The sequence below is a fragment of the Ammodytes marinus genome, assembly GCF_949987685.1.
Source record: "Ammodytes marinus genome assembly, chromosome: 23".
Taxonomy (NCBI): domain Eukaryota; kingdom Metazoa; phylum Chordata; class Actinopteri; order Uranoscopiformes; family Ammodytidae; genus Ammodytes; species Ammodytes marinus.
The window spans coordinates 12991493-13018803 of NC_137227.1; the positions used below are offsets into that span (position 1 = coordinate 12991493).

Sequence of the window (27311 nt, forward strand, 5' to 3'; positions counted from 1 at the left end):
ATGCATAATGCCAAGTTCTTGGCAGAAAGACTTCAGTTTTACATAAAATACGGCAAAGTAAAAAAAAGAGAGTAATACGTTATACAAAGATGAGGTAGATGTGATAGAAGTGGATATGATTACACAGGGAGAAGCTGATGGATAATCAGAAACGCTGTCCATAATAAAAAAATGTGTTGGGACTTGGGACACTAGAAACAGGAGTCAGATTCTGTCAGTTGAAAGGATTTAAAAATTCTTCCCTCACCTAGAGGCTTAGCTTTCTTCGTTTTTTCTCAACTAAGTTATCCTAACTCTACACAGACTGCACACTTTTTTTTTACTGCCTAGAATGTTCCTCAAGAAAATACAGAGGAATATGTCAAATAATCTTTTAAAAACCTCAATCTAATCTCTTCATTGCTTCTCTTTTTAATTGAATTCCTGTTATGCTTTTAAAATATCCACTCGAAACTAAACAAAGCAAAAAAGAAATGGTTTAGGCTTGAATGACTGACACTGCCTGGTAAATGTCTTTGAGCTTATTCCTCGACGTGGACTCAGGAGCCAAACTATCTTAAAAGTTTTCACTCTGTGGTTTCCGTTGTTTCAACTTCTGGAAGTTTTGACTGTTATGGTTGAAAGGTTGTGTAGTCATGCAGTCTTTAAAAAAAATTGACCATTTGTGGGCCTTTTGTCATACTCAAAGGCAATGTCCTTTTTCAAGTGTTCAACTAGAGTGGCTGGTGTCAGATTTAGCCTTCCCAGACTTTGTCCGTTTTAGAACTGTATTATTCTAAAGGTACAACATGGTTTGGCCCTTGGCTTTATTTCTAACTCTCTAACTCCCTATAAGCCAGGCTGCTCTCTCAGGTCTTTGTTCAGAGTCAATCCACAGCCTGGACTCAAGACAACAGGAGACCCATTGTATTCAGAAACAGCTATTCGCTTTGTAGGCTACTAGCTTTCTGTAAAGCCTGTTCTTATGAGATTTCAATTTGTCTCTACTCCATTGGTGGATCACAGCTTATTCAGCTAATAAAGAAACATGATGTTATTGGGGAAATTATCAGTTTCCGGTAATCAGTAATAGCAGTAGACCTCCAACTAGCCTTGGCAGTATGTGTGTGGTATTTGAATAGGTTACTATGGCCCTGCTAAAGTAGTGAAGATGTGGAGTTATATTTGTTGGGCACTTGTACTATAAGGAGTGATTGTGTGTATGTGTGAGTTCTCACACGGCTGCGTTGATGTAATTTATATTTTTAGTTTGTAATACCTGTGCCTGCACTGTAGGCATGTTGTATCTGTTAATAAGTGCCAATATGGAAGACAATAAGACACTTAATTCCTTTTTTGAGTTGAATCTCTAAAATTGTTTGATTGATTTTGATCATGTAATGTGACAGTCTTTTGACCACCCCAAACTATGTAAAGCATGACTGGTGAATCCCTGGAAAAAGGTGGTGGAAGTATGGAACCATTCAGAATGTGATTCTAGATCTAATGTCATATACAGATCTATTCATTTATTGTCATCAAAATGTATGTGAAAAGTCATCATCTTCTCAGCCCTAGAAACCAACCATGCTTTACGTTCTTGCCAATGGAACAATATTAATTAATTGCTTATGGCACCCTTTTGCTATGGACCCAAGTCAACAACAGTATACTTATCCCATAAAGTCCTCTGCTCTCTTTAAAAGAGCACAGGTAATACAATCAGGCGCTGTCGTCAAGCAATAATAAGGGCAGCCCGGCTAGATAGCAATTTAGATTAAAATTAAGATCACCTTAACAGCAGTGACTTGTCATATCATGCCCTTCATCATGGAGAGATAAGACTTGAGGCAAATAATTTCATTTAAAAGCAATAATAACCAACCATTACAGACCAATATAACTTTTTTGAAAACATGAGGGACCCTTTTGTCCATGTGTCTGTCGTCATAGAGAGTTATTTCACTGAAGTGTTTCATCAAACTGCCATGATGATGATGATGCCTTCTCTGAGTCATTATGTGAACACGTTGTGATTAACTGCTGTGCGTTTTGATCCACTTGAGCCTCACCTGCTTCCTTATAAGTTGTTATTTTGATGGCTTCTGATAGCTCTCCCAGAACAGAACACTTGCTCTCCCAGCTGTGGGTGAATAGTGAAGTTAAGGCTGAAGAGTCTTTCAGTCTAACCAAAGAGTTTCAGCACTTCTACAGTGTATTCTGTGTCAGCTCCTGATAGTTGTGTAGAATGTCTGTAACATAAGAAGAGCCCATGTGAAAGGCACAGGAACCAAAACCACACATTTACTGTTGATGCTTTTTCTACAGCTGAACAAAATGTTACAGAAACACAATTTGAGCTTACTGCGGGGACATGCTGTCAATGGGATGAATCCACATCCACACACCAGCAAGCAAAAATAAATTGGAAATAAAAAATTGAGGTCAACTACAAATGTGTTATTTTAAAGTTAGCGCAAAAATCTTTCAGTGTAGATTTTTCCTTCACCTTCAAGACATGTTAACACGGTCACATTTAAATGATATTTTCTCAGTTTGGCTAATAACCTCTGGCAAATTGCTACTCCTGTCTCAACCTCCCCTCTGTATAGTATTTAGTATTACCATCTAATATTGAGTGTTGGTGATTATGCAGAAACAGGTCAACGGGAGGTACCAATGTTTGAATCTGTGCTCATTAAATGAAGCCTGCTTTTTAAATGTTTTCAACATTGAATACCATAACTGTAGAAAACGGCTAAATTTCATTTCTGCACTTCTATTCATTATTTTCTTCAATGTAATTGTTTGGTCCATCACATTTCTAAATAGTAAACAAAATAAAAGATGCTTGTTTTGTCTGACCCTCGGTCTCAATGAAGAGTAATTATCATTAACAAGAGCCAACTCACAATTTACTCATTATCAAAATTGTTTATATTCTTTACTTTAGCAATTGGAGGCTCATTCCATTCTTTCACATTTCAGCTATTTAGTCCCTTAAGTATGATGGCCACTTGAATTCAGGGTTTATATAAATGTTTTGTATGTATTAATGGGATTTTGCAAACTTGCCCCATCAGGACACAGCAGTATGAAAATGCTTTTTATTATCATTATACTGATTTACCAAATTGCCCTTACAGTGCATCTTTATTTTGGAAATGTTGTGTTTTTCTGCTTACACTGTTATGCAACATAGGTACCTTGAAAAGTAGGCAAAGGAATAGGAGAGGGGATGATAACTTGGCATTGTGTACTTGGACAAAATAAACACCAAATGTCTTCCAGTCTGATCTTGTGGAAGCTTTTAGGCTATCTGCCACACACACAGGTACATGTGTGACCCGTTATATTTTCAGCCTGGATTGCCATGTGAGCTGATCTCAAAGCTCATGTGCATCACCATTTCACGCATGTTAAAGATGTGTCATAGAGCAGCAGGTGTGTCTAGGTGTTTGTGCGTAAGAGAGAGAGGAGGAGAGTTATACAGACTGCGCTCGGACAGTTTGTTCTTTTGAAACACCAGTGGCACTCTTTTGCCACTCATCACGCCTGTTGCCACGGTAACAGTGCAACATTCAGACACCAAGGTGGAGAATGGAGATACACAAAAAGACGCGATGATTGGCACCATGTCTGTGACGCACGTGAATATGAAGGGAGATTTTCCCTCTCTCCTTTGATGGTCTGACTCCCTCTCTTTTGCTTTCTAATTCCTTAATTTGTGTCTGGGCCGTGAGGCAGTCTGAGCCGCATTCTCTCACTCTCTTCAGCTTCCCTCTTCCATTTGCTGCAGTGCTTTGATTCCAGCTGGAACATTTTAAAGCTCACAGTGACTACGAGAGGTCACACTGTCAGACACGCACACATGCTCACACTGGCACTCCAACACACAGGGTAGCACACTTTAAAGACTGTTAAAGCAGGGAATAGAGTGCATCAGCTGTGTCTGCATGTGTGTGTTTGTGCCCTCTCTGACACACCCGGGGCTAAACTAGTTCTGTGGAGCAGTTTAAATACTTAATGAGATGCCTCCTCACATACATACATGCTACATGATAACTCTGTATCTCTCTCACACACACATGGACACTCATATTGCTTGCATCAACACAGTGCTAGCATCAAATGGGCCGGACAGAGATTGACTGTAGAGGGGTGATGGGAAAAGATCCTTGTGTTGCATAGCTACTAGCCATAGTTTGATGTATCCATTAAGAATTGAATTTGTCAGTGTGGTCAGCATGCAGCATTGATCTGTCTTGTTAATTGATGTATGCATTGTAAACTCATTACTCGTGAGGTTGCCTGTGGCTCTGTCATGCTGCTAATAGTGTTTAATGATGAAGCTGAGTAGGAGAGAAGAGGCGAGACAGTTTCCTGTTTCTAGCCTCCTGTCATTTAACAGTGTTCATAGCTGGCCATCTTAAATGTGTGGAGGCATGGATCATTACCAGTTATGAGATCCTCACCTGAAGAAAGTGAATAGAGCCAACTGTCTGCGTTATTCAAGACGTGTGTGTCATCGGGGACGTTTGTGTGTGGACATGCGGAGAGGGAGGTTTCACTGGCCTGCCAGCACCTGGCAGCTCATTCTCAGGCAGGTGGAAAATTGTCCCCAAAAGCAATCTTTGAACAAGGAGTAATGGAAAAGGAATGGAGATGGCAGTACACCACACCTGCCAGACAAGAGCCCACAATTCCCTTATTTGAAAGTGATGCCGTTTGATGGTATATCACTGGGTCTTTCTGACATTACAGTGCTTCATTTAATTCCTGCTTTTACACAATGCATCTCTTTAATCTACCCTTTTTAAATAGCTGCCTATTTTATTTACACAGTGCTTTTCGGCATCCATTTCACGTATCCATCTTATTTTCAGCAATTATGTAGGGTCTGTGCGTGGTTGGATCAGATGGTAGTCTTGCTAATTGACAGGAAGCCTTGAGACAGACAGAGTCCTGTGTGAGACAGTGTGTAGCCCGTCCTGCTCCTCTATTCTCTCTTTATTAAGGAAGGAGGATTACAGCAGAGAAAGCAGCAGAGCAAGCAGAGCAGGGATTATGGAATAGCAGCAAAGGGATTAGAGGGGAAAGTTGCACCTCAACAGAGCAGCAGACCGCTGTGGTCCATCCAAGAGACTTAGACAGTCGGCTTCTGGACCAGCTGCTGTCACAATGTCTGAGCTTCTCCAGCAAGGGTTTGACAAACAGAGTGGCCAAGACCTCATGTCTGTCCCCGGTGGGTATTTGCTGTTCATTTAAACAGTGGCAAAGCAGACAGAGGAATGAACAAAGAGAAAGCAGCTAAGGATTTTTGAACTTTAGCCCTCACTTATAGAGACAATAGTTGTTAAACTGTTTTAGTCTGGAATCCAAATGAGAAATTTAGTGTGTGACCTAAAGACCCAGGGAAATGAAAACATTTGACTCTCTTGTGATGTTCAGGACCCAATCAAAGCCCTGGACTCATGTCAAGGAACAGTGATGGTAGAAGAAAGCAAAAGCCACAGACGTTAGAGGCTGGAGAAGTTATGGTTTTATCTGTCAGTGGCCAAAAGTTGACCCAAAACACTGCAGCTTTTCTCTCACTGGATCTCTTTAACTGTAGCTCAGTTATCTGAATTAGCAGTCGACCAGTATTGGTTTTTCAATGGCTGATGCCGATATTTAAGGCCAAAAACAATATTAAAAAATAAAAATTTGAACTTTCTATTGCACTTGGCCTTCCCTGGTGTCAGCTCTGTAAAATATAGCTTATAGGGACTTCTGTAATTGTTAAAATAGGAAAAAAAAAAAAATATTTGGGTGAAAAATTTAAAAGCACTAACATTACAGCAGATACACTGAAGAGGCTGCCTGCAGTGTCTGCTCACATTTATTCGTCTTATAAATCAGTCTTGTGAGCGCAGGTATTAGCCAATGACAATCATCTCCATTTGCCAATGATCTCTTATCTGAACCCCATACTGCACTTTCCGCTGCAATATGATCGGATAAATAATTGTCAAATCCTTTTAGATATTGTAACTTGCTGATTGACAGAAAACTAATTAGCTATGATTAAACCTTAAAGTCATTTATCAACTAACACCAATCATTTGGTATCAGTGTAAAATATTATTTTTCTTTCTCACAGCTCAATCTAAAATTGTTTAAATTGTCACTTACAAGTCAGTAGAGTTTGAAATAGCCTAAAGGTGTTGGACTGTTGGTTGGTCAGAACAAGCTGTTCGGAGCACTTTGGGCTCTAGGGAGCTTTTTCCATTATGAAATACATTTTTATTCCGAACACATTTATAAATATAATGAAAATATTAATCGTAGTGGAAAATAATGGTTTATTTTGATGCAGAAAATGAATTCGACCTATTTGTGAGGCCTAAGGATACACAATATGCGAGAACGTTGAATTAATCAAAACAGTTTGTTTCAAATGAAAGCACAGCAGGATACCTTTTAACAAGGCGCATCGTTAAGATGCTGAGCAGCCAATTACATACAACAAAAGGTGATTACTGATGCATATTGAGTTGACCAAACAGCTATTGGGTTAGTTTGCCTTGTTTTTGAAGAGAATTCCAGTTTATAGTTCTTATTTTTAAGCTTTGTCCCAGACGGCAAGTTAAAGAATTCACTGTTAACGATCCGATTTTAAATGTCATATGAACACATATCTGTTTTTGTAAATTAGTAAGCCTTCCATTCACATATGCACATTTGATTAGGTTATTAATCAAAGCTGTCACTCAAGTCAGCTGACAAGTGGGTCATAAGATCCAAGGTGCCACATGATTGCTCCATCAAAATACTGTCTCCTCCTGGTACCACAGCAACATTTCCTCTTTGGGCACTTCCACTTAATCCAGTTTACATAGAGCTGACAAGCCAACTGTGCACGGCCTAGTGGTGCTTTGCTAAATCCATACATGAGCTTGAGAATGTCAACTAGCGCAGGCTTCTGCCAGCACAATCAATCCAGCCACCCATCACACACACCTAACAGTGATAGATGATCGATAATGCCAGTTGAGCGACAGACTTGATTGATTCAGTGTGGTTAATCAGACCTAAATAGCCTGTTTGAAGACAGCACAGTGTCAAGGTGGATCCACATCCAGGCATACAGCAGTTCACTTGTTTGGGAGAGCATTAACAAAGAAAACCTTTCAAGACATACACATACAAACTGAATTGTGATTAGCTGGGAGGGCAGATTGAGAGTGCAAAATAACCCACAATCAGTCTATAGCTACAACAATCCATAATCTCCCTTTCATATTATGGTGAGGCATGTCAAAGTTGAACTTTCTAAGTAAATTACGTACTGGTCTGCCAGGGTTTTGATTTACATTAATTATGTAGGCTGATATGAAATTAAATGCAATCCTCAAGCTTTCAGAGATGCTATACAGATTTTACAGCATTGGGCTGATCCGTCTGCTTAGTAATAAATCTAGACGGACAGGACAGTATGACACAATTCCGATACAATGAAAAATCAGTTCCAGTTAAACTTTATTTATAAGTACAGATAGCATGAAAACAATCATCATGATTATCCCTTTTTGTGCATTCCAGCTCACTCGGTTCTAGGACTTAAACTCAGAATTTACAACAAGTCAATGTAAACTACAGTAAATTTAAATAATCAATCTAATGAAGACATTCTGAATTTGCTTAACCAAGAGAGTAAATAAACAGATTGGTTGGTTTCATAAAAACACACAAAGTATTAGAAAGAAAATATAAATGGCACAGACCCTATTTTCATACAGTTATTATCCCCCTTTCTGAACAAAAATATTTAAGCTCTGTGATTTTTCTTCAATTTATGCTTTTTATTCCCCAGACACTGAACAACATTACATACATAAGCACGTTTTATTTTTTTATGACTGCTGGCTAATACACAATTATATGTGCAAATTTACAGTGTTAAGAAGAGAGGAAAACATGATGAATAGGTGGTTGGAGAGATAGAGGGAACTTTACATTATTTTTGCAAACACTTTTCAAAAACACTCATTCATCTCCACCTCTTTCTCCAGATATCTACGAAAGACTGATAATGCCAAGAGGTACAGTGAGGCATGGCAGTGGGCTGGGTGAGTGTTGTAATTGCTGCTCACTATTGATGCATAGTTCAAAAGGAGACTCATTCGCAGAGGTAATGGAGCAAAAAATGCTGGAAACGATTCAGTCGGGTACAAACTGATAAACTCCAATTTCGTGGTTCAATTATGGATTTTGTCGAAGCCGCTCACACGTTTTGAAAACAGTTAGCTTTAGTTGTCTTTTACATGCTTAATTTTATTACGAGGAGGTTGAGACATCCGTTCTTACTGGTATTGATATTTGATAGCATGTTCACAGTCTACTTTCACACAGTTGGTGCATTGCAGGTAAATGTTTGGTTACATTGTTACTAGGGAGATACAGCCACACACCACTGTGCAGTGTATTTGGTTTTGTATTATTTTTATCCAGGCAGCAAAAAAGGACTGGGAGTGTTAGCGTGAATAGTTTGCATCTGTGCATGTGTATACATATTTCATTTGTTTTACAATGTGTTCCTGGCTCTGGGGGTGCAACATTATAGGGACTGGATGATTCTGTCTTCAAATGCACATGCGCACACATTTATGCAAACACGCACACATTAGAAATATAAAGCCGAGTGTGCTGCTACTGGGAGTCTCCAGAGTCTCTTATTAGTCCGGCTAATTTCACATCATTTGACAGAGAATTCATTCATAAATTAATCAGCAGAGCCTCAGAAAATAACACCACATGCCTCCATTACACCCATGTAATCCCATTTACACCTAGCAATAAAATCCCCATTCACCATAATCTCTGTCTCAGTCTAAAAGCGGCTTTAAGATGTGAATAGTGAAACATTTTCAGCACCAGTTATAAACCATCTACTATTACACTTACACACAAATATATGTCACTTTGGTGCAACATTGGACTTTGCAGGCATGTATATCTGACCCCTCAACCTAAAATGGTGCCACTTACTTTGTTGTGCTTCTCTTATTGTGAACATATGTATGAAATATATCTCAAGTATGTTGTGCAAAACAGTGATTTTCTTTCAGCCCCTGTGCAAATGATCCTGAATTAATTGTACCCACTTTCTTAACGTGCTGCCAGGGATTACAAAATCACCAGAATGCACTGGGACTCATCTCTTGTAAAGGCGAGCATGCAAATAGATGAAAATATTGTTCCCATATGAAAATAATGATTTGATATTACCTCAAGTCTTTTGTCAGAACTCTACTTATTACAAATCCAACTATTTAGTATTCATTAATATAAAGTTTAATCTACCTGCTTATATATAAGCAACATCAACAGCCTAGAAATTGCAACATTTAATTGTAAATACTACCTTATGACTGTTAAATGTTACACATTGATTAGCTCATTTTGCAGTACATCACATTTAGGACTAGTAATGGAATGTATCACAATGCAAATACATGTCTATTATATTAATGCCACCTATTGACAGGATGTTCATAGATGTTCTAAGATTCTGGTTTTTCACCCAATCACTAGACATAGGGAACAACTTAGCTATTGGTTGAATTGAAACGAGTTTGATCAGACTCAATCAGGAATTACTATCAAATTAAGGAATTCCTATCAAATTAATTTCTTACTTATTTTTTTTCATCTATTCTTCATCATGTTTCTGGATATATGTGGAGATGTGCTTTATTTTGTGCCTCCGGAAACAGAATATGTACAAATTGGGCCAACATGTCCCACAGTACTTCCAGTATGAGATTGTCTACTCTTCTATTTCCATGATGAGATCGTCTCCCTCCAGGGAGGAGTCAGGGGTCACATGGAGAACCGTCACTGTTCCAGACAACGGGGAGTTGACCACCATCTCCATCTTCATGGCCGAGAGGACACACAGAGGCTGGCCCTTCTCCACCTTTCAGGATGATACACAGTGTTAAAACAAGTCAGATGTGCAGCTCAGTGAACAAGCACTATGGTTCAAGGTTCATTTTCTGATTGAATTACATATCTCTAACTAATTCAGCTAACTGTACATTTGAGTTTCAATTTCAAGGAAGGGTTAACCCAAATTAAACATAGCGGTATATGCACCTAGTTAAGGTTAAGTGACCTCCACCTCAATACTAGGGACTTTAAGCAGCGGTGTTTTAGGGAGGGCTACGGCGTCAGGAAAGATTCCAATGGCTTCCAATATCACCTAGCAACTCTTAGAACGGCTACTTGCTGCAGTTGGCGTATCGCTCACAACATCAAAAACGCGTTCTGCCGTTGTAAACAGACGGACTACGGCTCCGACTCGCTCTGACTACGGCTATAGGAGGTGATGACATAAAATTCTCGAATGCTCAATATTCTACTCAACCGCCGTAGCCGTCCTCTCAACCCTCGTTGCTTAAAGTCCCTAATATGGAGGTGGAGGGAACTTCATTTTTTGTGGTCAACAAACAATAATCAATTTGTCATTAAAAACTATGAAATACCTAAAGTTTTCATTGAATGTCAAGTCAGATTCAAACTCATCTTCCCTTAGCTTTTTCCACACGGTTAAAGATCAAATCACATTTTTTACCAACACCAGTATTTTGTATAGGCTGTGTACAACTGCGTATGTTTAGACAACCGTTAGAGATAGGCAGGTTTACAATAAACTAATAAACTAACCTTGGATCCAACTTCCACTTTAACCTCCAGGACCTTTCCAGGCATGGGCGCTCCCACCTGACCCTTGATAGACTTCACAGCCTTGGGATGGAACTTCAAATCCTGGGTGGAGGGACAGAGACATGTCAAGTAGGGGTGTGCTCGTGTAACCGTTTGGTAAATCATAACCGTTTAGGAAAAATCAATTAAAGAAAAAAAAGTTTTTTAAGTTTGGAAAATTAAATTTTTTCAAGGAGTGGTGGGCGATGTGAGCTACTAAAGCAGATAACACATTGTGTTTGGTTACAATATTTATTCATTGAACTATTTAACTGCTCCACCTTCAGTTTCACTTTCCTTAACGCCCCGACAGGAGTCAGTCTAATGACAGATGATCACTAGGCAGTTATGATCACTTTGAAGTCAAAAAGCAAAATTATGAAATAAAGGCCTCTCTGCCTCTGTCTACCTGACTTTCTCACTGCACACTGTCACTCCAACAGCGTCGGCAAACAAATAGAAATTACGTCGCTCGAGGTATTATTGACCTCTACACAGAAATCCTTTCAAACCATCCACTATCCTAGCATCATGCCCTCCCTCTGTCCCTTGTTTGTACCTTCATGGCGACAGTGTCTTTAACCAGCACAGATCTGAGCTGGCCGTTGAGCTCAAAGAAGACCTCTCTCTGGCCTGCTTTGTTCAGGTCACCGAGAGCCAGAGCCTTGATGTGAAGAGTCTTCCCTCTCTCCAGCTCCACCTGATGGAAAGATGTGGGGAGGATGGCACAGAGAAAATGGAGAGGGAAGGGACAGAAATTAGATTATGTTGAAAATGGATATTATACACGTGTGCCTAGCTCAAGTCCAGCTAAAGCAATACAAAGAGACTGCAGAGCTTGGTGGGAAAAAAAATTGAAGCTAGTGGAGTGAGACGAGCACTTGGTGCAGGACAGAAAGGCATGCAGAGATTATAAGAGGGGACTCATTTAGCCTCTCTGCTACAAAACTGCTCACGCTCACACAGTGACATGCTTCTACTCTCACTTATGCCTTTGGTTGGTCTCTTCTGCCAGAAGCTGTCCACAATAGAGTTTGCTTGGAAGTGGGTCAAGACCCTCCTCTTTAGGTGGTCTCACTAGTGTCTATTTTGCGCTCGATGGTGTGTTGAAGCCTTCAAGGCAGGGCTGTCTGGAAGGCCCTAACCCTAACTGTTATGCCCCCAACAAATTAATTACATATTTGTGCCCGTTGGGGGTACAAAACACCCTATTGTGCACCAGTTTAATTCACACATTTAACATGAGCTCAAACAAACCAAAAGGTAAAGAACAGAAATTGCCTTGGAAGTTTCATCTAAAGGGGCTGTTGACATTTATGTGCTTAAAAATGGAGTCTGTATCTTTTACTTCTTTCGTATGTCTTTAGACCTTCAATTCGCTGTATTCGGTTAGACCACGTTCGGGGGCCGGTGTTTGGGGCAACTGGTTAGGATATGTTCCACAGTTTGTATTGAGTCTCCACACTCGCATTGGGCACTGTCTGTGATGCCCCACTTCAGCATTGCCTCAGGCGGTTGAGGGTTGTCCACTGCTTTCGGGGTAGGGGCTGGCCAGGAACGTCGGATTTTGTGGAGGAGGTGGGATTCGCTTGCCTGAGCCTTTCGGGCAAGAGCCAGCATGAACGTCTGTATAAAGACAATCTGACTGTACTGTGTGTCTGCAGTCACTAGGCTACAAGCCATGAATGCTCTATGCCTTGTCTCTATTTGTGTGTTGACACCTGACAGGCTTTTCACCACACATATCAATTCTGTCATCAAATGGAGATAGAAGTGGTATAGACAGAAAGGCAGTAAGGGAGACAACCTGGCAGGCTGGAGGATATAACATACATTTTCTCAGTGCTTTAGTAGAACTGTAAACAGTGGCTTTACCGGCCATCTGTAAAAGTGTCATTGTAAAGACAAAACATTACGCCGTTTCTCTATCAACACCAGACTCTTTCCTTCACTTACCAATTCTGATCACTGCTGTGTTCTGTCTGGAAAGTCTTTCCCTCAACACTGGCCACTGTATTTCTTTATTTATCTCACGCCTCTTCTCAAATCTCTCATCTCCCCGCACTCAAACTCATTTTCCTTTCCTCTGTCCGGCTTTCAATCTCTCTCTGTCAGTCCTCCCATGTGTCACTGCTCTCTATTTTCCATTGTTATTTTGCTGCCTATTTCTGGGGCCAGTCCGTCTATCATGCACTTATTCACTTCTCTCATCTGCGTCTCTTTTATCTGCATGGTGGCTGTGTCTTTCCTCTGCTGTCTATCCACACATTTTACTTCACCCACCTCCCCCAATGGGTTTTTCCCCTTGTTGCCATCTCAGGTGCTCAATCTCCATTGATATTCCAAACTACATCTCAGTGCAAAGATAACAATAGATACTGCTGTAGGTATGTATCGATCACATCTATTTTCTGCTTCTCTCCTTCTCTGACTGTTCATCTCCCTTCCATATCTGCTAAAAAAAATACACATTTCTTTGCATTCTTTAGCTTTTTCTCCAGCAGTAAATCTTCACTGGGTTTCTCTCTCCGCCCTCCCGTACACTGTTTCTGTACAGCTTGTGCAGTGTGTTGGGCTGATGGCAGCTCTTTGCAAACAAACTAAATTGCCTTCTCCTTTTCCAACTGCATGACTTCAACACTTACATCTCCTGTCAACTAGTCCTATTGAAAATACAGTACGTGTATTTGAAGTGTTGCCCAACACATATGAATCTTCTGAAGATTATTTTGTTTAAGATACAACAGTATGGTTGTTTTATACATACCTAAAAAGACAACTTCAGCAAAGTGTCTCGATATCTACAACATCAGGTGTGCATTGGGACTTAACTTGAGTAAATTCATCTGACGAGCTGAAACGCGCTGATTGAACTAGTTACACCGAAGCTCCTAACTTCTACGGTTGGCTTTAATACTTAATTTTTGATCCAGTTCTAGGTAAAATAGCAGGCCTCACCAGTGTTGTTTCAAGTATATTAAAACGGTATTAAACTATATAGAAAATATGTATCAGGGGGGCATTCGAGTAGTGGTTAGAGCCCCCACCCCCCCACTCCCCTATTATCTTCCTTGAGCTGTCTCACAACCATCCACAGTTCCTCCTGCATGTACAAGAGTATCCACAATACATTTACATGTAGACTGAGATTACTTGCTTAGACTTAGATTGTCTCACATTTCCAGTACAAATTGCTACATGCTTAGAATTGGTGTATAACATGGCATTTGGACACCACCCCAGTTTCTTCGTATAGCAACTAAACAATGTTGTGTTAGCAACATTCCACCTACTTAAGTTAACATAACTAAAATGCAATATTTGTGTTTAAGTACTCACAGCAAAGTCACTTGCTTGTTTCAAAGGTTTTTTTATTCATCAAAAGAATTTGCAAAGCAAATACAATACAATGATTAATTATTTTTTTTCCCCTTTTTCCCCCCCCCCCCGAACACACCCCGCCCACATCCCACCCCCACCCACAACCAATCCTGCAGCACATAAAAAAAAATATATATATATATAATAATAATAAAAAAAAAACAATACACAATGTTAGAAAACTACATAGACAAAATACACACTACAAGAAACAAAAAAAATAAAAATAAAAAAATAAAAAAAAGGAGGGGAGGAGGTTGCTACTCCTGTAAAATTGTTGTTCGTCTATCAAAATAATTCATAAAGGGGCGCCAAATCTCGTCAAATTTAATCTCCGATCCCTGGGCCGTATAACGTATCTTCTCTAAATTCATACATGACATAATGTCCTTAATCCAGTATGAGTGGGAAGGAGGAGCAGGATCTTTCCACTTGAGTAAAATAGCTCTGCGAGCAAGCAGCGAGGTGAAGGCCAGAACCTTCAGCTTCACTTTAGGCAAGCCCGGATTTGGAGCAATGCCAAAAATTGCGGTGAAAGGGTTCGGCTCAATTTGATGCTGCAATACTTCAGAGATTGTTTGAAAAGCTGATGTCCACAACTCAGTCAAGGTGGGACACAACCAGTACATGTGAAAGAGTGATGCCGGTGCGCTCTTACAGCTATCACAGGTCGGGTCTACATCGGGGAACATACGAGCTAATTTAGTTTTAGACATGTGGATACGATGTACTACTTTAAATTGCACTAGAGCATGTCGTGCGCACATAGAGGTAGAATGTATCTGATCCAAGACTGAATCCCACATGTGATCTGTGAAGGCAGAACCAAGGTCCTGCTCCCACAGAGTTCTTATAGCTGTTAATGAAGGGCTATGCAACTTCGAAATAAGGTTGAAAAACACAGAAATTGAGCCTTTTAATGTGGGGTTTACAGAAAAAAACAAATCGGCATGATTGGCTGGGGGTTTGTGAGGGAATTGGGGAATTAAAGTCACTTGCTTAAACATCTATTCATGAAATATTAAAGTAAAAAAAAAGACATGATTTTTGATAACCTGAGGGTGAGTGCTTCACATTGACTTGCCAATAAGTTCATCACTGGGTGAAGCATTAAAATAACATGTTGTAAACTTAAATTCCCTCCACATCCTCTTACAAACTACAAACATAGATTCAAAAGTCGGTAAAATTCTATCAAACCCAGCCCTGACTACCAAGCCCCCTCCTGTTATGGTTTCTTATTACCATACTGGTGCATTATGCATGTTCCATAAATGAGTGATGTATCTGCCGTTTTCTTGTCTATATAGCCCTCTCATGCTGCTTGCATTTATTTAGGGAGTACCCTCAAGCGCAGCGCTTTTTCTGTCAAATCCGACTGCTTATCTATTTGGTGCTATAGTGTCTCTGACTTGAACAAGTCTCACATCATGTCTTTGATACTTTTCTCTCTTAATGACCTGTGCTGCCTGTGACAGAGTAATGATGATGCAGTGAACAGAGTGTCTCTGCACATTAGTGCAGAGAGGGGATGTATGACGGGGTCCATGTTTGTGAAAATCTCTGTTCATATTCCTGTCAAACATGATTCATTCCATACTGGATCATCAGATAAGTGTTTTTCCTTTCATTTGTGCTGCGTGCATGGACAGAGCTGTCACACACATGGTCATTTGGAGTGGGCTTTGTCTGTCTTAATAAGACTCAAGTTGGTCACAAATTCGCTGAAAGAAGCAGTAGTGATTTACAACTGAATCTTAACAGAAAATTAAGAAATTATACTTCATAATCTAAAATAAACTGTAGTGGTTGTTTCTTCCTTGCACAATCACAACACAAAGAGGAATCTTGCAGACTCTTTGGCTGATAAGGCCCTTGTACTGGATTCACAATGGGCTTAAAATGAAGGGCTAAACAATGCTTAGTGATTACTGTGGAAGCCTTTATATCTACTTCACATAACATCAACAACTCAGGGCTTTTAAGTCTTGCTCACAGCCCTCTAAAAGATTTGCTACTTAAATCTGTTTTGATCAAGAATTCCACTGTGTGCTTCACACACTGGCTGCCAAGTACTCATAGACTGTTTTTGTTCCAAATATACAGGTAATAGTGCTGTGGCATAAGTACTGCAAGAGTCATCAATAATAGATAGTTGTTGTCTTTAACCGCCCTCACTGTGGATTTACCACAAATGCCAACAAAGGCTCACCAGCTCAAAAGCTTTTATTCTGCCTCATCCCCTGGAGACCATCCAGTTTATATTGCATAGGATTTTACAGAAAATGAAATGCCTCTGTGGTTCATTCCTTATACCCCATTTATTTATTACATTAATCCTTTACTTAGTCCTGTTATCTTACATCATATTTTCTATAGAGCTCTGGTGTACCTATGAAAGAGTTTGTGATACTGCCCAAACTGTTAAACTCCCTTAATGGCTTTGGTAGCATGGTGCTAACTTGACTCTTCTCTGCTTTAAGAGACTGTTATTCTACAAAGCAGTGAGCACTTCTGAGCGCAAAAATAAATGTGCTTCCTCTGAGCAGCTAATAATTATTATTCCAGATGGTCCTGAGACAGGCTGACAATCTATCACACCCACACTACCTTTCTGAACATTTGAAAACAATTGTTTTCTTTGGATATTCATCTCTCAGCAGCTGCCATTCACTATGCCTAAGGTCCACATGCCCCTGTCATATTTAACATTTACTTCAAACCGTCACGGGTATCACGCAGACCATAGATCAGCAAAAAGTCAACTTGTCAGCAATTGAGGCAGCTCAATTTTCCCAAGTGATGTCTATCTATGTCTTAACATTTCCACTGCATATGCCTGATGGTTCATATTTAACAAGAAATAACACCAGCTAACAAACAAAACTACAGACAAAATGAAATGTGAGAGCCAAAGACACTGATACAATATGCATCCAACTGTCTGTGGGAACAATTAGTCTATTGCCAACATTCCTTACATTCTTAGACCGTCACTAGACAAAACTCAGGTTAGAAAATGAAAGTTTTACCTGATAAATACTCAGCACTGAATTATTGAATACAAAGAACATAAAGTAAATCCCACACAAAATTAATATAACTTTATAACTTGAAGGTACAAACCACAGTGCGATAAATCTGTTTGCCACATAATGTGGCACACATGACCTGAGCCAACTTTCAAGGGCACGTAAAAATTACTTTTTTTTTCCTTTGAAATTTGCACAGTGAAATAAAGAAATACACCAACAGAAAGATGACACTGTCTTTTTGAAATGTTTTCATTCCATCTCACCTGGTGCCGCTAATCGGACCGGATCTGGTGGGAGTACCCATCGTCATGACAACAAGAGGGGAAGTTTGTCTATTTTGTGATGCATGACGTTGAGCACAAATCTAAGTGTCTGAAAGTTCTCAAAATGACAACAGTTCTGACGGACTGGAGATTAGATGAACAGCAACAAGGGAAGGTAAACAGTGAGGCAAGAAAAAACACCGTTTTGCAATTGGGAAATGTTTGAATGACATGTTGTCTACTTAGAGAAAAAATTAAAACAAACAGACACTAAAAACTGAGACAATATTTCAATATGCGCTCTCTTATTCTAAAGTTGGAAAATCAGTTTTTCTGCAAGGAAAGCCAGTACTGCAATAAGAAAGTTGAAAAATGGAAATCTGATCCATCTAGCCTGCATCAAAAGTATTATCTTTCAAAAAGTTGAGTTACTTCTTTTGTTTGGTCTTCAAACCTGGAACATTTTATTAAGCCAAAAATTCAGTAGTTGTATGAATTTGAAAAGTATGGCACAGACCACACTTCAAACCAACTTAACATATTAAAAAAACTGCTGAATCTGTAAATCAAAATATTTAAGAGACATATTCCAATCAGTGGTTGGAAGGTCTGACTGAGGGTCACCTGCCAGATTTCTAACTTGTGCATCAAATGATACACGCCCAGTGCTGATTGACAAGAAAAGGGTATGGGGGCTCTGCCCATCTTTATGGTCGATACTAAGCCAGCACAATCAATGCAGCTCCTGATTCTTTGATAATACTACAGCAGCAGAGTAGCAGTGCTCCCTGTGTCCCCTGTAATCTAAAAATCAATTAACACCAGCCTGGAAACATGTCGGACTGTGAAATGAAGCAGTAATTAAACATGGTTGCCTTCGGCCGCGCTGAACCACTTTCAGTTAAATCTGTAATAATGAGAATATCAGTAGAAAATATAGAAATAGAAACAAAACGGAGAGGGACATAGAAGGACATGCTGATTTATGATGAATGATATGTGTTGGGGTTTTACTCTATGGTTTTACTGTGTAATTATAATTCTGACTGATACTGGTTGAAAGAGGAGTATGAATGATGAAGGGTATAGACAAGCAGCTTTGTGAAAATGGTGAAAGCTAACTGGTGGCTGAAGGGAATTAAGATTTCCTCTCATGTGGTCATGCTAATTTTTATTTAATTAATACACAAAAGACACGTCCAATTTAAATTATAAAAGAAAAGTGATGACTCACTCACTTGCCTGGTAGCCTACAGCCAAAAGTTGTCTGTGTCTTTCAGAAAATGTATGTAAAAAACCCTTAGAAAATAACAAAGGTGCTGTATTTGGGAAAGCAGTTTTAAAAAGCTCCTATATTTGGACGTTTGTCTACAATTGATTGCATATTCACCCTGTCACAAAGCCGGAATACTTCATGTTAGTGAAACACCAGCAGTGGGCTGTGCACATGCACCACTTCAGCATGATCACTGAAGGTCTATTTAGAAAGGAAAACTGTTTCATGAGTTTAGAGAACTGTTTATCGTTGGAGAAACTGAGCAGAATGATTTAAATTATGAAAATTGTCTTGCTTTTCGATCCAAATACATTTTGGTATAAACTGCAGATGAATGTTGTAGGTGGTAAACCAAACAGCTAGACTGGTTAATTCCTATGGATATCTAACAATTCGTATGTAGTTTGCTACAACAAGGGCCAACATTATGTGTTTACTTTAATTTGGACATTTGAAATGGTCTATGCAAAATGTTACTCTGAAGCTTACGCTGCTAGCTTAAAATTGATGGCTGTGTTATATGATGTGTGATTGTATCTGGAAATGGTTTGCATAAGTTGAATCACAACAACTTTATCTTTCCTGTTGGAGAATAAACAAACGGTACAGGGTACAGGCAATAGAAATGTGTAAAAGTTATATTTTGGTCTGAGATATGGGCCCTTGGTGCCTATCACTGGCCCGCTCAATAACATCATACGACTAAATTAATCTTTTAATTCTGTACGGGAAGGCCATTGTGATGGCCAGAGGGATCATAAAAGGTGTTTGTTGTTCCCCTGATAAAGTGTTTATATCCTGCTCCTCCCCACTGTGTTATCGGCACCAAACCTCAGCTGTCTGCAGTTATGGAAAAATCATTTACTGCTGATAGTGTCTGGTCTATATCAAATTGTATTACATCAGAATTAATTAAAGATGAAGTAAGCAATTTATTTATGTTAATATAAGTGTGAAATCGCTCTTTATTCGTACACTGATCACTTATATAGTGTGCGCGTTTCATAAAGCCGATCTCTCAGTCACTCACTCTGCATGTAATCGGCAAATAAACTTTTCGGGGATCCCGAAACTGGTATCCAATCAGAAGAGAGAACGTTAAAACCGGCACCCGTCTCAGTGCCGGTGCACGTGCAGAGCGACAGATGGGTGAATGTGTATGCGCCTATAATGGCAGAGCAGGTAAAAATCCTTCCCAATGTCTGTTTTGATGGTTTTTATCATGTTTTATCACACTTATGGATCTCAGATGATGGTAGATTACTCGCTGCTTGAAGACCGCATTGCATCAATGTGGTGACGTAGGGACGAGGGAGGGGACTGCTAACTGCAGTAACTGACAGGAAGTTAGCTAAACTGAACATTCCGCTTACTGAACCTTTAAGGAGATAATGCATTATTAAATAAATCAATATTAAATGTATAATAGTATTAAGGATTATTCATTATGATTTTAACTTGGCCATTTTTACAGGATTTTGTTCCATCATTATTTTCAGTATACAGAAATTCAAATGTGCTGTGAAGAATGTCAAAACTATTGAACAATGTGGGTCACTTAGTTTGTCTTTCTCGAAAAAATAAAAAAGTGAAATGCCGTTATAGTCGAAGTGCGTGTCTATAAAGGGCTTCTGTAGCAAATAAACACTGCACTCCCATCAATTACAAAAAAGTAAAGTACCCGGTACTAGGGATGGGAATTGATAAGAATTTAACGATTCTGATTCCGATTCCGCTTATCGATCCAATTCCTTATCAATTCTCATTGTGTGAGAAAATAAGTACAAATGTGTTTATTTGTATTAACCTGTTTAAATATCTGATCAGAAGTGTTTCTAGTGTGTGCAAAGATTATCAAGAGTACTTTAGGATTAGGAAATTGACAATTTTCACATTAATTGGTCTGGACAAAAAAAAAGGTTTGCCTTTTTAAGCCCAAATGCCATTATGTTCCCTAAAAACTAAAAACACAGACTGAAAACAGTTAAGGAAGAGCTTGTGCCTTTTAGACTATTAACTGTGCTCATTTGCATTCAACTTGAAACAAAATTCAACTGACATAAAAAATACAAAGAAGTCTTCTGTAAAGATAAGACCACCTATCAACTTTGGCAAATTAACCATTTGTTTGCAGAAAAAATATCATGTATGCCCTCTCAGGAAGGATATGAGATATTTTATGTACATGCTGTTCTAATGTGCAGCGTGCTGTTTATTATTAATATAACGGCCCGTCATCAGACACATTCGCACATCGGTCGCTCCTCAAGTAATCCAAGTCTCTTTTTTTTTGTATGGGCAGAGATCGTTATTTTAAGTGTGTAGTTACAAAGTGTCATGTTTAACTTTAGTGTAGGGTTCGTCTCAACCACCGTGCGTAAAGGGTGCATTAAAACAGCTGACGGGAGGAAAAAGAAAAAGGCTCTCGCCTTTTTATCTCTCTTCCTCTTTTATAAGCCGTTGTTTATTATTAATATAACGGCCCGTCATCAGACACATGTGCCGGATGGTTTTTGCACATCGATCGCCCCATCAAGTTATCCAAGTCAGTGCTTTTTGTATGGGCATAGATCGTTATTTTAAGTGTGTCTTTATGAAGTTTATTGTTAAACTTAAGTGTAGACTATTGTTTCCTTATCACTGCCGAGTTCCGCTGTTTGTTGTTTTGGGTTCGTCTCGACCCGCCGTGCGTAAAGGCAGCAGAACAGCTGACGGAAGGAAAAAGAAACAAACAAGCTGACGAACCTGAGTAAACACTGCGGGGCTTAAGGCAGCGGTCAAGAAAACCTTTTTGCTTTGCTTTATGCTGCTCTCACCTTTTTATCTCTCTCCCTCTTTTATTAGCCCACACATATGCCTACACACACGTTAATTCTCACACATTGTATGTACAAGTCCAATGGGCAATTCTGGTGTCGACTAGACAGGCAGCTGACATTTCAACGTTTAACCGTCAGGATCGCCGTCTGCTCGCTTGCGCTCGTGCTTGTGCGCGTGTAATTTGACGAAATGGAAACTTTACAATTGTTGCAAGTGGCCGTATTGTCGTCTTTTCAAGTGAAAAACAACCAACATTTAGAGAGATTCTGTCTCAACGCCATGTTTGCTGCGTTCTGAACCAAAACAACGCAGCGCGAGTGTCAAGTCATGACACATTTGCAACAAGCGGAACCGATAAGCGGAATCGTTAAGCAGGCATGTTAACGATTCCAGGGAATTGGTTGACTCGGCACCGGTTCTGAAGAGGAACCGGGTCTCGATTCCCATCCCTACCCGGTACCCCTTTAAAAGTTGGGCCTGAAAATGAGAGGTAATAGTGTGCAGCAGGAAGTTGTGTACCTCAAACTCCTCTGCGATCTTGGGTCCATCAAGGAACAGCCTGGTGTTGAGACAGTCTACTGGACCAAAGTTTGCTGAAGGAAGAGAAACAGAGGCTATGTTAATATAAAAGGGACAAACACTGATGAATGTGCATTCAAAAATCACACAACTACACGCGGCTACTTAAAGACGTGGCCAAATCAGGGAGTAGTACCAATTTAAAAAGGGGCTCATTGTGGGCCAAACGCCATATTACTTTAATGCCAACATTCCCTCACTCCACCCACCAACAGAAAGCTTTCAGCTGAATGTAACTGTAGCTGCTCTAAACGACTCCCATGGGTCCTGTAGAATGCCTCCTGCTACTGTATGCTACAAAATGTGCTAGTATTGGTTCTGCTGTTTCCTTCCCCTAGCACCACTTTCTGTTCTAGTTCTTATTTGTGCATCATGTAAATTCCCGTTTTGAATGGCAGGTGATTCTGTGTTGTAACCCCCTTTGGGGTTCAAGTGCACTCTCCCCCTGAATTTGAAGCGCGTGTTTGTTTTCCCATATGCATGTAAAGACTCCTGAACTGCCAAAAACAAACAATTAAAACACAATTCCACCAAATGCTTGAACTTTATAATGAGTGTTCCTGACTTAAGGTTGGCTGCTAATTTCAAGCTTCAGTAACAAAACAAATGAGGAGAAAATGTGTTTTGATGCCACAAACCCAGACCTGTTAAGATAATAGATCTAATTTGATCCAATGCACATTTCCATAACAAACACTGAAGTAGTACAATTTGTGCATTCCTAATCGGGTAAAATTGTCTGAATTCAAAGAACAATTATAAAAGTCTGCCCACTCACAAGTGAAATCCTTGAACTCCTGGAAGACCTTTGGGTACATGGCCGCTGACATGACATCCTCTGTGGTTATTTCATCACCGTGTGCGGCTCGGAGACTCGCCTCCAGGGCCTCAAAGTCCAAAGGAGGCAGAGAGGCTCCAGGACGACCCTCAATACGAGGTAGAGACTTCAGGACCTGGGATAGGAGGAGAAAAGAGGAAGGGAGGAGGAAGTGAGAGATTGTAGGAAGGAAAAAACAGCAGAAGACAAAAGAAACAAACAGATTAGTTAACATTCTAATTTAAAACCATACATGTTTGAGCTGAACGTTTAGTGTGCTGGTTAAACCTTCATATTGCACTTCGAGTATATGCTTTGATCAAAGCTACATCCTGTCACAGCACTTCAGTGACAGGGACACTGTGGTTGAGAGGGGGAGGGAAATAGTGCTGGGCCTGTCAGAAATGGAGGAGGAGAGGGAGAGAATCACTTGATTCCGAATGAAATATAAAACTTATAGCAACTGATCATTTGCATAATAGTGGCACCACTGTTGTGTTACAATCTGAACTGATTTCCACTCAAGTTCCTTCCATCTCTCCAAGTCATCCTCTCCAGTCAAGTGCCATGGGCCTATCAGAGATGACTGCCGTGTTGTTGCATATGTGACACATTATCATCGTTCCCTCTCAGGAATAATAAAAGAGAGAGAGAAGGACAAGAAGAAGAAAGACATAGAACTGGGGATAATTGTGGAAATTGGAGGCTGAAGTAAGAGTAATAATGATATGGGATTTTTTAATCGGCCCACACAGTTGTTGGTATCCAGCACAACTTGTAGACACAATCGATCTGAGTCTGCTAATAATGTCTGGGGAAGAGATTATGTCAAGACCCCAGGCATTTCCCCTGAAGGCCGGCTGTGTGCTTTCTCTCTTCACAGATTGTTTTCGCTTTTGATGACAGAGTCTACACAGGCCCTGAGGGAGGGAAGTGGCAACGGTTGCAGAAATCTCCATACAATTACCCTATTTAGTGATATACAAACAGAAGAGGCTTAATAGCTCATTTGTTTATGCTACCTACCTCTGTGTGTGTGTGTGTGTGTGTGTGTGTGTGTGTGTGTGTGTGTGTGTGTTGTTAAAATAGTCTAAGCTAACATTCTTAGTACTGTCTTGGTAATCATTATATGTGTTTTCACTCATCAGTCCCTTAACACATAGCACCGTTTATAGCTCAGTTTACACATTTAATTGATCATACATCTCCTATGTGCATTCAGACTGTGCATATAAATCCATGTTATGTGTGCAAATGTGTGTGCTCACTACTGTCAGTCAGTGTGTAATCATATCTGCACTATGTATGCCTAATATCACTGCACATTTATGCATGCATGCGTGTGTGCCTGGCAGAAATCTCCAGACAAATGGCCCGGTGCAATGATATTAGTCACAGAGCTAACAGTTCAAAGATAGCTGACTCATTTATGTGTGAGAAAGAAAGACACTTCAAAGAAGGCCGGCTCATTGGAGCTCCTGCTCATTAACAATGCGTCCTCTGAGGATGTCTTACACCTCAACAGCCAGATTGTTGAAGTGTGACACAAAGACGGATAGTGACTGTGTGCGTACGTCCCTGTGTGTTTCTGTGTGTGTGTGTGTGTGCCTGCATTAACAAATAAGGAAAACTTTCTTCAAGGTCATTTTTCTCAGACCATCCAACCCCCCCACCTCTCTCTTCCTAAAGGCTGTTACATACTCCGCAAGAAGAAAGAACAAAGTTCTCGGTGACAGAGCTGCGAGAAGTTCTTTCTGGTCTGACATTACATACTTCACGAGAACTCAACTGCCGAACTCCTCACCGCGGCACATTGTTACCATGGTATTTGACTCAGTAGCGCCAGCTGATTTCACTTCGCTTTCCTCATTGACTTCAGACTGACCAATCACACAATAGTTCTCGGACAAGCTGCGAGAAGAAAGTTCGGCCCGGGTGATGTGTCGAGAACAAGCTACGAGAACAGCTAAACAAGAGCTGAGAGAAGAAAATGACGTCATTTTCTTCTCTCAGCTCTGTCACCGAGAACTTTGTTCTTTCTTCTCGCGGAGTATGTAACAGCCTTTATTGTCACCGATTTATTTATCTTGCCTTCTTTTCAAATGCAGTGTGCTGAAGGATATGCTATTTGAAAATATTATATTTTCTGGAATTAATTTCATTTCGGAGGGCCTCCTTTTTCTCTCCCTCAGCCCCACTTTCTCATGTATCTCTCCATCCACTTTCGGCCTCTTTCTCTCCTTTTCCCTCCTGTCATTCTTGTTATTCTCTCCCCTTGTCCATTCTCTGTCCACTCAGGCTGCAAATGAACTGTGCGTGACAGAACTAAGATGAGGAAATGTCTCAATTACCATCTTGAACAGTGTGGTACGCAAACTGCGCAGCCAAAGATAGGAAAACCCTACAGGGGGTTATAAAGACAGCAGGAAAAATCATTGGCTGCCCCCTGCCCTCCTTGCAGGACATTGCAACCTCCGTGGACTAAATAGGGCAAGGAGCATCATGGCTGACCCATCCCACCCCGGCCACAGCCATTTCCAACTCCTCCCTTCCGGTAGGAGATACAGGTCCCTTGGGAGCCGAACAAACAGGCTACGGAACACCTTTTACCCCTGGGCTATTCGCCTATTAAATGCCTGAACCCCGTCCCCCTCGCCTCCCCCCCGTCCCCCTCCCTCCCCCCGTCCCCTACTGGACATAAGAAATCCTCTATTTTTAATAATTTTTTTCTTAAACAGACACTCAGATTTTTTATTTAGCATAGTTATTAAATTATTGTTGCCTATTGTTGTCTGTGTATGCATGTATGCTAATTTGCACTGTGGGTGGTGAGCACCACCCTAATTTCGTTGTACTGTTTGCACAATGACAATAAAGACTGAATCTGAATCTTGAAAAGAGTTCCCCATGCATGCAACACCTGTGTGCATGTGGGATTTTAGAGCGTGTGATATAATGCTTGAATGACTGATTGCTAACTAAATAGTGCAACCAGAGAAATAAAGAAGAAATACTTATTTGATGCTGCTAGCATGCAATAATAACCTTCAGCTACAGCACATATGCATGCAGAGACCTCACTCTCTTGCATGCAGCAATATGATAGGCTGTATATGTCTTTGCATGCAAGAGAATGCATTGCTGCTTTGGTCATAGCAACACACACAAACACTTCCAGAACAGTAAGAGTGTGTATTGCATTCCAACAAAGAGTTGGAATGCAATACACAAAAGGTAGCAGAGAAAAAATGCATAGTAGCTTCTCAGCATAAAGTATACCTATATTAGGTAATACACAAGCTTGAATTGTTTAGTAGTAAATCATTTTGTGGCCTATATTTTTAGAAACACAAGACAGATTGATAGAAACTAATTGTTAGGAAGCAGACTCAAGGCTGAATAGTTTACGTCAAAACTAGAGGAATCCTTGTGCTTGTCAGGGGCGGGGCTTGTCTGGGAAGCTAAATGACAAATATACAGAGAGAGAGACGGCCACTAGATAAGAAAGACGGGATGAACGCTTAACAGAGAGGTAAACAAAGGGGAGGAAAGGTGTCAGGGAGAAACAGTAACTGGAGAGACATATGAATACACAAATATATGAATGGATGTTAAGTGATGAAATGAGCCGAAAGCTAAAAATAAAGGGGCGGGGCAGGAAATAATGGGCGCAATTCAATGCCTTTGGCAAAAAGGGGACAGTGAAATAGATAAATCATTATATTTTAATTATCTTCTATCTTCTGCAAAAGTATTTCAGGCTCTGCAAAAATGTTTTCAAATTCCCTGTAGCTGCAGTGTCCTGTGGAAAAGTGCAGACTGGGTCTTACACCTAGTGTGTCACACTTAAAGCACCAGCAAGCTCACTGATAATCCATTATGAAAGGCACAACACATGTGGATGTTAGTGGAGTAAAACGTCCACTGGTTTCTCAAGAGTGTGACTCTTTTGGGAAATGGCATGTATGCCGATATATCAGCAGTTTTTTGGGGTGAATGTGACAAATTTGCTTTATGCAACTCTCCCAAGGAAACTTCAAGCTGTTTTCCTCTGATACACATGAGTCTTTTCTTCACTGTTTGCAGTAGTGAAAGGAAGAGACAACAGAGGTAGAGAAACGGGGGAGAGAAGGACAGAGCAATCTCCCAGTTTCCCTTACTGTTTGCAATGGATAGATGAAACCAAGCATGTGACAGAATTTGTGTAAAGTGCACACATAGGACACATGCCTATAAATGGGCTCTTCTATCTGGTCTAAATGACTGTATCTACCTTTGAAGATGTGGGTGATACACTAAACTGAGATGGTTCTAAAATCTAAATGGTCTTTTACATATGAATTAATGTTAATTAAAACCTGATAGGGCATGGCACTCGAGTACATGGCGTGTACTGTATGTGTGTATACAGG

General features: G+C 40.1%; 1 protein-coding gene across 1 annotated transcript in view; it reads right to left on the reverse strand.

Annotated features, from left to right (window-relative positions):
- Positions 1–7483: 7483 nt before the first annotated feature.
- The window catches only part of pcxb (pyruvate carboxylase b), a 282158-nt gene continuing 262330 nt past the window's right edge, over positions 7484–27311 (reverse strand). The window contains exons 23-27 of the mRNA XM_080052016.1: positions 22861–23035; positions 22023–22096; positions 11288–11428; positions 10690–10791; positions 7484–9940 (exon numbers count right to left, since the gene is read on the reverse strand). Of these exons, the coding sequence (XP_079908142.1) occupies positions 9791–9940; positions 10690–10791; positions 11288–11428; positions 22023–22096; positions 22861–23035 (642 nt within the window). The 3' untranslated portion in view covers positions 7484–9790. The remainder of the gene's footprint in view (positions 9941–10689; positions 10792–11287; positions 11429–22022; positions 22097–22860; positions 23036–27311) is intronic.